The 14980-nt window shown below is 34.4% G+C and overlaps 1 protein-coding gene across 1 annotated transcript in view; it reads left to right on the top strand.

Moving 5' to 3' along the window:
* SCLT1 (sodium channel and clathrin linker 1) overlaps positions 1 to 14980 on the top strand; it is a 43671-nt gene that overhangs the window by 10861 nt on the left and 17830 nt on the right. The window contains exons 9-16 of the mRNA XM_010008983.1: positions 4035 to 4125; positions 4297 to 4388; positions 6086 to 6263; positions 9678 to 9776; positions 11459 to 11530; positions 12475 to 12549; positions 13075 to 13220; positions 14087 to 14279. Coding sequence (XP_010007285.1) covers positions 4035 to 4125; positions 4297 to 4388; positions 6086 to 6263; positions 9678 to 9776; positions 11459 to 11530; positions 12475 to 12549; positions 13075 to 13220; positions 14087 to 14279 — 946 coding nt within the window. The remainder of the gene's footprint in view (positions 1 to 4034; positions 4126 to 4296; positions 4389 to 6085; positions 6264 to 9677; positions 9777 to 11458; positions 11531 to 12474; positions 12550 to 13074; positions 13221 to 14086; positions 14280 to 14980) is intronic.

The raw sequence follows: 14980 nt of genomic DNA, 5'->3' as shown, positions 1-14980 counted from the left end.
AGTTTCCTGAAATATTCGACATTTGACCTTTGCTTTAAAGGAAACAAAGTGTCAATCTCATAACAAAATTGACTCTGGGGATAGGTTTTCATTAGAATACACTTTGCTCAAAATCCAGTTATATAATTACAAATCTGAAATTGTTCAAAGTAGTTTCAGGGTTTAATGTTTTTAAGAAAATATCCATTCACTGTTTCTCAATAAAGGGCTCTAAACCATAGGCTCTTTGGAAGTTGGAAGTAAGAGAAGGATTAATTATATTCCTGAAATATATGAAGGAAAAGGAAAGAAATATTTGCAACACAATTTCATTATTATTTGTATTTACAGCCATAGTTTGTTCAATGCCAGTTTATTGTACCTGTTAACTCTTCTAATTAGTGATGTTTGAGATCAAATTAAAATTTGATTTTAGTAAATAGTGGATTTGTGGACTGGCAATAAAAAGGAAATGGATTCATTATTAACTAGTGAATTTTTATAATATCTAAAGCTTTAAATAAGCTTCTTAAAATCAACTTTTAAGTTCATAAGCTTAAAATACATGCCTTTGAATTTTGCTATTATAATTTATTTTGATACTGTGATTAAAACATGTAATATTATTTGCTTGTTATGATGTCTTAGTATGATTATAAAGAATGCCACACCAAAAATGGTAAAAATAATTTCAATCTTAAAATAAACAGCTATGCAGGTGGCTGTGTGTGCATGCACATGTGTTTATGCACTCAATTTTGTGTGCAGCTTTTGCTGGTAATGCTGTTATTTAGAAACCTAGATTGGTTGAACGCATGCTGATACTAATTTTATCCCTTCAAGCAAGAATGGCTGCATCAGATGTTCCTTCTCTCTTCCAAACCCATGCATCACTGCCAAGATTGGCTGTTACACAAATTTTCGGCATCTGTTTAATGTGTTTAATTGTACTACTTGTAAAATTTTCTGTCATAATACCCACAGTAAAAGATTAACAGGTTTGGAGTGAATGAACAGATTCATTAGTGTTGAATATTGGTCATTGTTGAATATTTATTTACCAATTTAGAAATAGTGGTTTTTTTCAAAATTGGTTGTACCCAGACTTTCTTGCTGTTAGAGCAATAAAAATTAGCTGCTTCTAGTATTAAGCTTTCACTCCCTGCCTTGTGGGTTACAGTTTACTTAGTTTACTGGTTTATAAACAGTAAGACTCTGGGTGAATTTAGACTTCCATCTCAGTATCCATAGAGCTGGAGTAGTCATCTTCATTCTCATTTCAGAACACCAGATTTCTGATTCTTTTCTAGCTGAGGAAGGCTGCTCAACACATGGCTTAAGTCAGGCAATTAACTGCATGCCATTAACCAATAAGTGGACAGTCAGTGTCCTATCCATTCACGATCAATATTAATAATAAAACAGGTAAACAATTATACTAGGCAATATATTAATAAACACACATAAACATATGAACAGCCTTCTGTAATTTACCCCATGAAATACTGATCTTGCTCACACTTACTCTTACATAGGTACAAACACCCTCTCTAGGAGGAAGCATGGGTTAAAAATGTGTGCACAGAGACTCCCTTTTTGGGAAGCACATGCTCCATCTGTACATCCCCTCCTGCTGGAAGGGTGGGTGCTCCAACTTTACATGTACTTGTGCTGCTTCCTGAAGTCTGCTAGTTGTTCCCTGCTGAGAAGCCCACCTTGAGTTCCCATACACTCACCTGGTAGGTTGGTCCCCATGGATTTCTCTCTGGGCTGTCAGGCTGGCTGCAGGCTGCTCCTAGGGTCTGGTGGGGCAGATGCGTTCAGAAATGAGAAGAGGTGACAATGTCCATAGGGTGACTTCTGGCAGGGTCAAACACAGCTTCACTGCTGGGTTGTCACTAAGGTCTCTCATCTAAAATCCCAACTTTCCATGTATCTTTTCAAGCCATCACCTTCTCAGAAGTCTCTTAATAACTGTTAATTCTGTCTAGTGAAGATAATGAAAAATTGTTGTCATTGTTACACTCCCCATTGCATTCTAAGTTTTGGGCAAAGAGGCTATCAGAGGATAGTAGTAGAGGATAGTCTGTAATTATGGGAACTGATTACACTTGAGTTCCTCTCAGATCAGCTAAAAGTTCTTGGAATCCTAAAATTAATATGCTTTACTCACACAGATAGTGACAGCAGCTCTATATAGCTCTAAAATAAGTGCTGCAGTCATCCTCAAAGAAGTCTGGAATACTTTCACCAGTTGTTTCTCACGTGAAGTGACACAGATGTAGTTTGCATAGATTACATTGCATATATGGCAGACAAGTCTAGTCTTTTGGATCTTTATAACAGATTTACATTGATTTACAGTGATAAAGTAACAAGTCTGGAGAGAAGTGGGTTTAAAACAAAACCCAAGTTGTTTAAGATAATTTAAGTTTGGTTTTTATTTGTATGGAATAGATTCAGTGTAATTTTTAAGCTTTTGATATCGCAGATTTTAAATGTGTGTTGATAAATGTTGGGTTTTTTAAGATTAATGTATAGCAAAATATACAATCTGACACATGAAGCCATAAAACACTTCAGAGATGCTTCTGACACGTTTGCATCTTGTAGCTACAGTATGCATGCCTAAGGGAAGACTGCTAAAGTTTTGCAAGTAATCTGGGAAACAGAAGACAAATCTATATGCTAATAAAATACAAGATCTGAAGAGAAAACACAAACTAAGAAACTTGGAATTGTGAGGGCATGGATCTGCATTTCATAATATTAAAGCTTTTAAACAGATATAACTAGCCAAGATTATGTTAAAAATACATTGCATAGTGAGAAAGCCGCATCTTTAGAATCAATTTGTCAGTTGTAAAAGACACACCTCTAAATTTTATCTGAATTTTATCTTTAAAATGTATTTTTATTACTTACACGCTTCTGTGTTTTATGACCTCTTTATATTTATCTTATTTTTCCCTTCTTATGTTGAGTTATGAGTTTTTCTTTTGTTTTGCAGGATGTGTTAAATATTTTGGGGGAAGCAACTTAATGTTTTCATAAACTTAGCAGTACATTTTGTAGGAGAAAAATGCCTGATTCAGAGGGAGTAAAATCAAAGGTTTGGACCGGAAATCAGGCCATGTGTCTGGGGATAATGTTTTTATCTTTGTTTTTGCTTTTAAAATAAATTATAACCAAATTAGCTATTCTGATTAATCAAGCTGAAATTAAGTATTTGCTTAAGATTTTCCTTTAGATATAAGATTATCTTGTCTTTTCTGCCATTAGATTGAAATTACTCTTTCTAAAGGAATTTTTGCTTCAAGTATATTCATAACAGTATTGAATATTTTCTAGTGTCTTTCTTGGTTACAAGTGCTCCAGTTTGCATTAGCTTACCTAATACGTTTGCTTTTTTTTTTAACTTTGCAATTGGTCTTTACATTTAGCCCAATATGCAGCCTGAATAATTGGGTTACACCCCAGGTGAAGGACTCTGTGTCTTTCTGCTCCCAAGTCAGAGGAGTAGGAGTGTTGCTCATTGCAATATGCATTTCTACTGAGGAGGAAATCTATTTCATTAATGAGTTAATTTTTTTTTTCTTTCCTGTTTCATTCTATCAAACTTTTTCAGTTTACAAAGCACATCAGTTAAATTCTTCAAAATGGTTAATGATTTATTTTTTTAAATTTCCACTCAAATTGCTTTACAAAGTGAAATCTAATTCAGAAAAAATATTTATTAATTAGCTGTGGCAAATTAGATTTATGTTATTGAACACTTAGATTGCCCAGTCCTCCTAAATATTTGACAGACACACCTCCCTATTAAGCTGTCTTTCAGAAGCTGTTTCCACAGAACAATTGTTTAATTAATTTAGTATTCCTCTCTCACTGCCACATGGTAAGAAGGAGGAGGAGGAGGAAACCTTTTCTGCTCTGGTTTACTGTTCTGCTGGAACTGACTGCCCCTCATGGCTATTTCAACAAAGTTATAGTTAAGTAATTTTTTCCCCCTATAATAATTTAAATGTTACTCAAAAGCTGTTTACTTTATGCAGAAAAGCCAAAACAGATGGGCGGACAGCAAACGTTAAGGTTGAGGAAATGACCAGATTGATACAGAAGCTTCAAGGCCAACTGGAGAGAAAGGTATTGTAGAGAAAGGAATAATTTCATGTTGCCGTCAAATGGCTAGACAGTTAACTGAATGCTGATGTTAAATTAATTGCATGTTGTCCTCTAACTGGTTTTTGTTAATATATCTTTTAATTGTTCAAGGAAACTTGGATCATGTCTGGATAATATGTATATTCTTTCTAGGAAGAAGACAAGATATCTGCCCAGCAAAGGGAAACAGCATCTGACAAACGCTTGCAGCAAATGCAGTCTAGTATAAAACAATTAGAAACAAGGTAAAGATAGCTCATTGGGTGTTAATAACAGGACACATGAAGTGAGAAAATATTATGATTTTTTAGCCTCTGGGTTTCACATTTCTGAGCAGTTCTGTTTCCTCAAAATAGAGAGATCTTATGCTTGGCTGTTCTGTCTCATTTATTCTCTTCTGCAACCTTTTAAAATCTTCTGGTTTCAATGTATTTATAAAAGACCACCTGATATTATTTACTATAATGGAGAAACAATAAACCATGTATTTTTCATTCTAGTGTATATATTATAGTTACTCAAGTCTCATAAGCTTTAGGTGGAGTTCTAAATAAAGACAGTCACACTGAAATTGGAAAATATTCATGTAAACTAGCTGGTTTTAATTGAATACAGCTTTTTCTTAGTAATAATAAATAACTTGGTTTCAGGTTTTAGTTCAGAAATCTTTATACACCAAAAAAAAAATAGAACCGTTAAAGTACGCTTCTTAACAATAAATGCTAGGTACAAAAGTAGTTGGAGTCCCTGCTGACTAGAACTTAATTTCAGTACTTTTTACTGGAAGATCTAAGACTCTGAGGTTCTTTTGGGTGGATTTTTCTCCCACTTCACTTTCCAAGGATATCACACTTAGCTGAGCACAGTGATTTTGATTCAAGTATCACAAACAGTTGTTGAATTATTAACATTAGTCAAATAACCTGATAGCTAAGAGAATTTGTAAATTTTCTACTGAAATAATTTTGTTCATCCTCCCTTCTTGGTCACAGTCTTGAGAGCATGATTAGCAGACTCTTCAATAACTGTAGAAACCAAATAATTATAATAATAATAAATAATTATTATAATAATAAATAACTGGGGAACCAACCTTGTGACTATGTGGTCAAGTACTGCCTGGAGGAGATGCATGGGCTTGTGTGGCTACCTCTACTTGATGAAATTCACTGGCCCAAGCATTGTTGAGGCTCTTAAGTTTATTTTAGCGTGTCTTAAGGAATTAGCTAATTTTATTATTTTCTGTAGGTTTTTTGGCTCAACAAAAATTGTGTTTTGGTTCTACAAAAACAGAGTGATTGCCTGTCTTTGTATGTTTGATTACAAACATGATAGCAAGTAAAAAAACATGGCTGCTTGAAAAGGCAGCCCAAATGTTGCCAGAGTGCTCACTGTGGATATTCAGAGCTGTGCACTTTACTGAACAAGAAGCACTTGTGAAACTTTCTGAGATTTTTTGAGGATACCTCTGGGACTCTCTTGCCCTTTCTCGAGCCTGCCAATACTGACAATCATAATTAAACAATAAGAATATCTGAGCTGTTGTAAAATTACCAGTGGTTTTCTTGTTCTAATGGTATAGCTGCAACTTCATTGCCCACATCCAATTATTCCATTTCCTCCACAGAGGAAAACTTTATTCCTTCTGGGGCTGTTCTATTCTGTTTTAATATAGAACATTTTCAGTGATGTGTCCCAGGATAGCAACATTCTTCTGAGGATCTTCTGAGATTAGGTATCTGAATTAACTCCTTTAATTCTGTTTCTTTCTAGGACTTGATGAATATTAAACTCAAAGACTCTGTCCAAAAACAAGCAGAAAACCACAAATATAGTTTTGGCAACTTAAAAACAAATAGTTCCTATTAGTTTATTTGGAAAGAATTAGTGTCTTAATTAGGTATCTTGTTGTTAATTGGGTAAAATTATTACGGTCTTGTAGATTACGTGTTACTGTCCAAGATGCTGAGCAGCAGCAAACAGAAAGAATGGCGCTGGAGAAACAAATGATAGAGCTTCAGACAAAGTGTGCTAACCTCGAAAGGGAGAAGTATGATGCTGTTGCCAAAGTCGAAGATTGCATCCAGCTCTTAGAAGAAGCTAACCTACAAAAAAGTCAGGTAAGGCGATGGATGAAGACATTTCTTAGGTATTGGAATACTTTAATCACAGTTGTGAAGTGCCTGATTATGTATTCTTACAGGCACACATGCATACACAACCAAGCTTCTTTTATGTTTGTTGTACTAAAATTAGTTAATGTGTAAGACTGCAAGCTGTGGTATGACTATGCATTACTTAAGACTTACCATACAGTATTGATTTCAAAGAACATGTTGAGTGCCTGGATAAAGGTGATCTAAGTGCTAATACTATACCTGAATTTGACTTTTCAAAAATTTCTGACAGGGTTTCTTACTGAATGCTTCTAAAGAAACTGGGCAGTCAGAGTAAAAAGGAAAGTCCTGTTATGAATATATAACTTAATAATGGATAGGAAAGAAGAGCTAAAAGTAAAGGGACATGATGGCCATAGGTCACCCAGAGTGAGTTGTGTATCCATATCGTAATTACTGGGAAGAAATCTGAAAAAGTGACTTAAGTAATGAGCAGATGAAGTCTTCAGTCTGAAAAGAATTACAAATGCATTTCTCATGTATGATAAAATGGCAAATTCAGATATGCCCTACTGGGTGCTGGATTTAATCTTAACAGCCAAAAAAGGGTTTAGGAGATGGTGCGGATGTCTCTTAACAATACTTTCACACAATCCTCAGTAGTACTCCATTCAATGAATAGAATGTTCAGAGTGAGAGTTAAAATAAAGATGCCTTTAAAATGAGTGCACTTCATGTGCAGTTTTGATTAATTTCAGGCAAGATAGAGGTGAATTAGAAGAATGCAGGAGGAGTCAACAAATAAAACGTAAAGTGGCCTTATAATAAATTTTTTTATGCATTATGTGATTAAACTGTTATAGGATGATGTATGAAGTAGATGCTAGAAGTATAGATACGAAAACTGTTACATTCACAACAGGACAATCCACCAAAACTTCCTTCCACCAACATAAGGTCTATCCAGCAAGTCCTGATGTGTCTACTGATTAAAAAAAATAGTAACCATGTTTTCCCAGTTCTTAACATTCCTAAAGTATCAGCTGTTTACTCCTTTAGGAAATAGGATGCACGGCTTGGTAAACTTTTGTCTAATGCAGGTTCTTCTGTATTTTAATGCTAAGTTTCAGTTCAAGTCAGGCTTTTACAAATCTAATGAGTTGTTTTTGCTGGCAAGACAGCTTTATTGCATGTCTGATTACTCTAGCCATTCAGTAAGTGAAACACAATTTAGTTAATAGGTATATAAATAGCGAATCTTAGAATTTACTCTATTTGAACTAACATGTTAACTGTTGAGCAGTTAAGGAGATAAATGCTCCCTCTTAGTCTGAAGCCATTTTCAAACTTCAGGAGCCTCCTGACTATCTAAACTAGCTCCTTACTTTTAACTTTTGGAATATTAAAGTTAGTGTTGTTTTTTTTTGCTCTTGCAGATTTCAGAAAGTGGCAGACCTGCCCCCGTTTGTTTGTTTTTTTAACAGAAAAGGGAACTGACTTCTTTAAAGAGATCCTGTTATCTTCTGGTCTGCTTCCAGAACACATTAAATTATTGATAAAGCGTAGGGGTTTTGGTCATTGCTGCAGATCAGCTTCTGTGATTCTTCTTGTTATACAGAAGAAGGTTACCATCTACTTATATTTTTTTCCCATATATTTATAGTAATTTAGGAAACCTTTTGGTGGCACCTTTTAATTTTCATAATTTCTTGATAACTTTCTGTATCTCATTTGCTTTATGAACTGATCTATAATTCCCTTTCTTGTTAAACTCTGGTTCAGAAAGGAGTGAAAAATTAAGTTTTACATCCTCCAGCCCTTAATGGCCACCTTTGGGCTTGTCAGTTCCTTTTTCTTACTAAGATATGTTGATACTTAACACCATTCCCCTACAGCACCATACTGAGGATATAAAAATAAAATATTTTTTTCACAGCTTACAAACTAGAAAACAGTCTTTCATTTGAAAATTACTGGTAAGGAGTATGAATCACATTTCCAGTCTGCTAAATATATTAATTAGAGAAGTGTTACAAAACTCTTTTAATCCAAAAGTAGTTCAGCAGATCGTTTGATAGCGCTTATTATGAACTCACATGAAGTTGACAGAAAAAAGTGGCCCAGTAAAAATTAATGTGATGTAAATCGTGTCTCTTAAGACAGTAACTGAGCAGTTAAAGAGATAAATAAGTGGCTTGTTATGAGTAACAGTTTGGTATAACGCTGTAATAAGAATAAACTGGAATTTGCAGTCACTTGTTAATTTACTGCTCTGGCTAAAACAATGTTAGTTTTTCAAACTGGGAAGTTTATTAATTAACAGGATAAAAAAATGCAGTATAATATATGTATCAATTAACTGAATCTTAAACTGTGGCCACTGTTTTATCCCTGCTCCATAAGAGACTGAGGGGTGGGAGTGACAGGTTGTCATAATAATGCTACTTCTGTTACATTACCATTGTAAAGCACACAAAGCTAAGCTTACAGAAAGACTTCAGAAGAGTTTTTTAAAGAGTAGTTCGAGAATAAAATGCAAAGTTGAATTTTTTGGGAGCAATAAAGGAGAGTATGACTGATGAAGTGGCATGTTGTTGCCTGAAGTGAGTAACCTTCTGTAGGCTGAACTTGCATCACCCGTTAGGGACATTTTGATGTCTTTCATTATGCATCTACATACTCTCTAAGTGCCACCTAGGATTTTTCATCTCACTCATCAAGAATTCTGTTTTGTGATCTTTTTAGACCAGTTTCTCCTGTTGTACTTTAACATCAGTTGCTTTCTTGTATCCCCTGGAGGAAGGGTACCTTGCTACACCTTTTTTTGTACTTCTCACCATTCTTTTATGCTAAAGAGCTGTTTGGTTCATTGTTATCCAACATGAAAGGGACTGCATGGACATTCCTTAGTTGCTTATCAATTTTTATTCCTTTAGTTTTTTGGGAGGTAATTTAGTATATAAGGCATAAAAAATTCTTAGTTATATGTTGGAGCATGTGCTTGTGTTTATTCAGGTATTCCGCTTCTGAACACAGAACTTTCTATTTGTCATTGGTGGCATTTTTTTATTACAGATTCTGGCCCTGGATGAGAACATGGGAGAGTAGCTTTGCCATTTGCCTGAATTTTCTTCTGTATAATTCTATGCCCAAACAAATCTGAAAGCCCCAATACTTAGTCCGAATAGAAGAAGGCATCTACTGACATTAACTTATTTTCTGTGTCTGATTTACAGGAATCTGCAAGATGTTCTCACTGGTCTTGTTTTCTTGTCGCATCACAGTATCAGCTACTTCAAAGAAAAAAAGCAAAAAGTTTGTTTGAACAGTGACTCTGTGTGGTTTCTTCTTTCAGGGCTAGATGCTATGTCACCACTGAAATATTATCAGCAGTATTTCAAAGTGTATTTTTTCCAGGCACTCTTTGGCCAGAAACAGAAGGAAGAGGAGATTGAAAACATGAAAAATAAACTGTCTCAACTTATAGAAGATGCTTCTGCAAGAACTAGAAAGGCAGTAAGTTATGATGGGAAAGCTGCTTTTGTTTTGCTCAGCTTGAAAAGCTATTGATGGTGCATGGTCATCATGAGCGGTTTTCTTACAAGAGTTTTAATAATACAGGTAGATAGGCAGCATACAGGCACTACTGTATTCTTCAGCTTTGTTACCTAGACATATATTCTTGCAAACTAAATGATACTCTCAAGTCTCTCAAGCACCAAAAGTGTTGATGTCTGTATAGACATGGGTATAGAGAAGGCTGAACTGCAAAATGTAAAGAGTGGTCCATCAATTTCAGATATTCTGTTCAGTAGATTGTCAACAGACTGCTGTATTTGTATAAAGGTATTTAATTTGTGATAATGTGGCCTTATCTTGCAAGTTGCTGATGGAAACTTAACATGTACATTTAGATGATAGGACCAGTTGAAAGTTATACTATCAGGTTTTTGGCATCTCAGTACTTAAAAATATTTTCCTATTTAGGCAAGTATGACTCTTGTACCAACTGCAGCTAACCAATGAAAAGTCTCAATATCACCATGCACTTAGAAACAGGAATTTGTAAGAGAAATTGCTAAAAAAAGTTGTAGTCTCTTTATGATTTTTGTTACTGTTGTTATGAGCAGCTGATAAATTGAAGCTCTGCTGATAAATGACTAGTCACAAAATTAGTTTTTCAATGTCATGTCCCAGCTTCAGTTAAATTGTAGACTAATCTACCTAAAGTTTCCCAGTAATTATCTGCATGTCAAAGAGACTTGCTTTAAGGCAAACTCCAGAGGAAATAAAGGCTTCTTGCAGGCATGTGTTGGCAATGTCTTTTGTTGCAAGTAGGCAATAGTGTAAATCAATTACACTACCAAAAACTTACTAAGAAGATAATTGATTTTGCCCACTTTCACTTTCTTCACTATAACACAATGTGCGTATATACTGTGTAGGGATGAAAGGATTCTTTTTCTTTCCAATCCTTTCATTTCAAGATGTTTCAGGAACATGCTGCCTAAATTTTCAGAGCCTTTAAAATGAGATTAAAAATGGTTTGTGCCTTCTATTTGGCATTTATCTGAAAGAATCACAAAAATTGTGTGGATTACTTAAAACTGCAGTATTAAATGTCATACATGGTCTGGAGAAGATGCAAGAGCCAAAAAGCAACTAGGACAACCACTGTAGTTGTGATAATGATTTACTAATCATAATTAGAAATTTAGAAGTGTCCCATTTCTTATTTTGAAATATCTTAGTAAAAGTGAATCATATAAAAAGTAAAAGTTTAAACTATGAGTTCTCATGCTTCTCCAGCTAATAACAAATATTTCTGATGTTATTGTCCTGGTCTGATCCTGGTTGAACCATGACAGTTAGGTGATTTAAAAATATGGTACACAACCTGCAAATATCTTAAACCTAATTGACAGCAGCCTTCCTGATACTCTTACTGTTCTTTTGTAAGGCCTTGTTGTGATGTCTTCCTTTCAGCTTTTCTTTGTAAACACTCTCAGCTAGAGTAGTACTGATTGATAAAAAACATTCTTTCACATTTATGTAGTAAATTTTTTCAGTTTTTGCAGTCCCATATAGTTCTGTATTTATATACATGCAACACATATGGACAATATATATGCAAAAACAAGATGGAAAAAATAGTTTGTGGGATTATTTTTTTAGTTTTACTTTCTTTTTGATCACAGATAGACTCTGCAAAGAAGCAATATAATGTGCAGATTTCTCAACTAGCAGAAGAAATTTCAGCTCTTCAGATGGTATGGTGTTGACCAGTAAAACTAGTTTTGATAGCAAAACTTTTGAGACTTCCTGTTTTTGTTGATCAAGTAAAACACTAAATTCAGGTTAAAGGAAGTCAAATAAAGTAGGATTAACAGATAATTGTATAGGTCTATACTTTTTTACTCTATGGCACTTTACATTCTGCATGTCTTCAGATGTTAATGCAACACATAGTGTCTTTCATGTGACTTGACAAAAGCAACTGTGTGCAGTGTCTTAACAGTCAATGCAGAGACTGATATTTAGGTGTAAATGATGTTGGCTTTGAAAATTCATTTTTGATGTATAGATTTGCCTTGTGTGTATACAATCATCTTTCACTGAGAAATTGCCTGGCTCTGCAGGAAATAATACGGTTCTGGAAATTCACACATTTCTTTGTATAAGCTTATTCCCTGAGATATGTGTATTCTTATCATATCAGGCATCTTGACAGCGAGATTCTGTGCTCTGGAAAATATTTCCCATGTGATGGCTTCCTTAAGTATTCCTGTATCTTTCAGGGGTAAATAAAGCATTGAAACCTGAGTATTACATATCTATGGTTGGATATGTAGAAACAAAGTACATGAAAGTTGTGAAAATATGCTAAGATAAAGTCTATGTGCCACAATCATAGTCCTGATTGAACCAGGAACCTGCAGCAGATTATGTGGGAGACCAAAGGAGCATGATGCATATGCACCTATTTAGGAATGCCATTTATTGAAAGAAGGTTGCATTTTACGAGTCTTAGTCTGTATAGTTGATGAGACTGATCCTATAGAGAAAATAATGAGCAGGTAAATATAGTCAAATGCATATTTACCAGCAGCAAAAACTACCTTTACAGTGGCTGGGGTTTTTTATTTGGCACTTCTTACATTTTTATTTTCAGTTATTTTTATTAGATTTATGTAAAATTTACTTTTAAAAATAGGAATGTGGAGAAAAACAGGGTCAAATTGAACAAGCCATTAGAGAAAAGAGAGCACTGGAAGAGGAACTTGAAAAGGTAAGGCAATTGCATGCATTTTTACATCACATTCAAGATCGCTTTTCAGAAGGAAAAGACATATTGTTTTTTCTAATTTATCATGTAATTTTTTCCCCTTAATTTTCTTATTTTATTTTTGAGCAGATTTTCTTAATTGTAAATTTTCAGGTAATTTTTTTTAAAGTAATTTTTAAAAATCTGTAGTGTTGCAGCAGGACACTACAAGTGTTTTAATGCTGTAATACTAAACTGAAAAAGAAGGTTCTTTGAAAAGTGCAAAAAGTCAAAGGAGAGATGCTTGACATAATCCAGAAGAATGTTGATAGATATTCCTGGTAAGCTCAATAGACAGAAAACTAAGTGAATGCCAGTTCTTCGAACACTTTTTTTTCCAAGTTGCAGCAACAATGATAGAAATTCTATTTTGTTCTGAATCCCTGAAAATAGGACCCAATGAGAAGTGGGTAGCCTCCTTTTCAGTACTACACTGCCAATCCCCAGTGCAATATAAAGATGATGTTACATGTTAAGTTTATTCTTTAGGTTTACAGGGAAGACAGAGGACATGAATCTGACAATAGAAAACTAGACCAACTGCATCAAAAATATCTACTTGCAGAAACTACAAAATGTGATCTTCAGATAACTCTACAGACAACCCAAAATAAACTAAAACAACTGGAAATAAAGTAAGATGTTACAGAAACTGGAATAAAAAGCAATGGAAATTATTGTTGGATAATTAAATTGTTGATTATGAGTTAGGTTTTTGTCACACCTTTTTAACCAGTAGCAGGAGTAGCATCAAGAAACTATAATTGTGAAGTAAGGTCAATTATGAATCACTATAAAAGGGAATCATGTGCTATAGAATAAAAGATTTTCTCAACAAGATGAGAACTGTGAGCAGGTGTTTGATGAAAAAGAAAGTATGACTGTATTATTTTGGAATCTTAGTCTATTTTTAAATGCTATTAGGAGGAAATACTACTCTGAAATATTCAAGCAGAATGTATTACTTAACTTCTATAGTGTGGTATCTTCTAGTACATGCAGAACACTGTGCTTACAGAGCATACTGAATTTCAGATCTGTGTTCAGAGCCAATACACATTATTGCAGTTCCAACAATAACATGGTAAAAAGAACAACATGGGGCATATTTTTAGATCAGGTTGTTCTTTGCAGTATGAAAAGTTTAGGATTCTCTAGAAGAATTCTGTACTCTGATGATCATAAATCCTCAGCTGGGAATCTGGAAATGTTATAAAACTCAAAATCTTCTGTTTCACATTGTGGTTTTACTTAGATTGCTACAATCTTAGATTGGTTTGATGAATTCCATCATCTTGATAAAATTATTTGCTAACTTGTGCATAGTTCTAGCTGCCAAGCCCATTAAACATGCTGAGCTGATGCAAACTTCCAGGAAGAAAAGGACAACAGCTGTACTGGTTCAGAGTAAAGATGTCTCCCAATAGATATATACAATTTTTTTTTGTGTATGGTAGTTATTAAATTCCTGAGTTCCAACATGTCTTTACTTCTCTGTCAGCTCTGAGAAAGAGAAATCTCGTGCCCAGGAAGCTATCAGTAAATTGCAAAGCATTCTGGAGTCAGAAAGAGAAAAGAATGTCTTTGTCAGTGAACAAAGGCTAAAACTTCAGGAAGAGAATGAACAATTGCAAAAAGAAATGGAAGGCTTGAAAAAACTGGCCATAGAGGCTCAAAAAAAAGCTGAAATAAAGGTATGTTTCATACATTATTTTTGTTTTAATGTAAGGCTGACACTTGCTTACTAAAACAGCAGTTCTAAGGGAAAATTATTGAAAGTTTACATTAAGAATGAAAGTTTGCACGATGCTTCCTGATTTCTGCTTAAAAATAATATTCTTGTAGCATTGTGTGTCCTCAGAACCTACTGGGTAACACAGTCTCTGCTAATTAAATTTTATTTTATTATGTTTAAAATTCTGCTTGATAAGAATATCCCAAATGTTCCTTGCTTTTTATACGATGAACAGATTAAATAATAACATCTTCTATTAAGTGATTTCACTTATTCCAAGCCCTGATCTTCATTTATCTATTGTCTCTAATGTGTTAGGAATCTCTGAGTTTCAGTAGAGAGTGTTCAACTACTTGTATGTCTACCATGTTAAACACTTGTTCTGTGTTTTCTGGGCAGAGACCATTTTTCTGTATGAATAGTGGCAAGCAAGATAATTAGCAGAAAGATGGTAGTTCTTCTTGAACATGTTCCATGAAATGCACCTGAACAGATTGCAGGTGGAATAATGAATTCATAGTAACATGACCAAATTTGTAGTTCCTTTGGCTTCCAGAGGGAGTAACAGCTTTGATCCTTGACATGCCTATATGTACCAGATATAAAGCTGGTACTTCACTCTTTGCTCTGAGCTCCTGGACTGTAAAGATACTAAAATGG

This window comes from Chaetura pelagica, unplaced genomic scaffold (assembly GCF_000747805.2).
Source record: "Chaetura pelagica isolate M959 unplaced genomic scaffold, ChaPel_1.0 scaffold221, whole genome shotgun sequence".
NCBI lineage: Eukaryota > Metazoa > Chordata > Aves > Apodiformes > Apodidae > Chaetura > Chaetura pelagica.
This window is presented reverse-complemented; position numbering and strand designations above follow the sequence as displayed.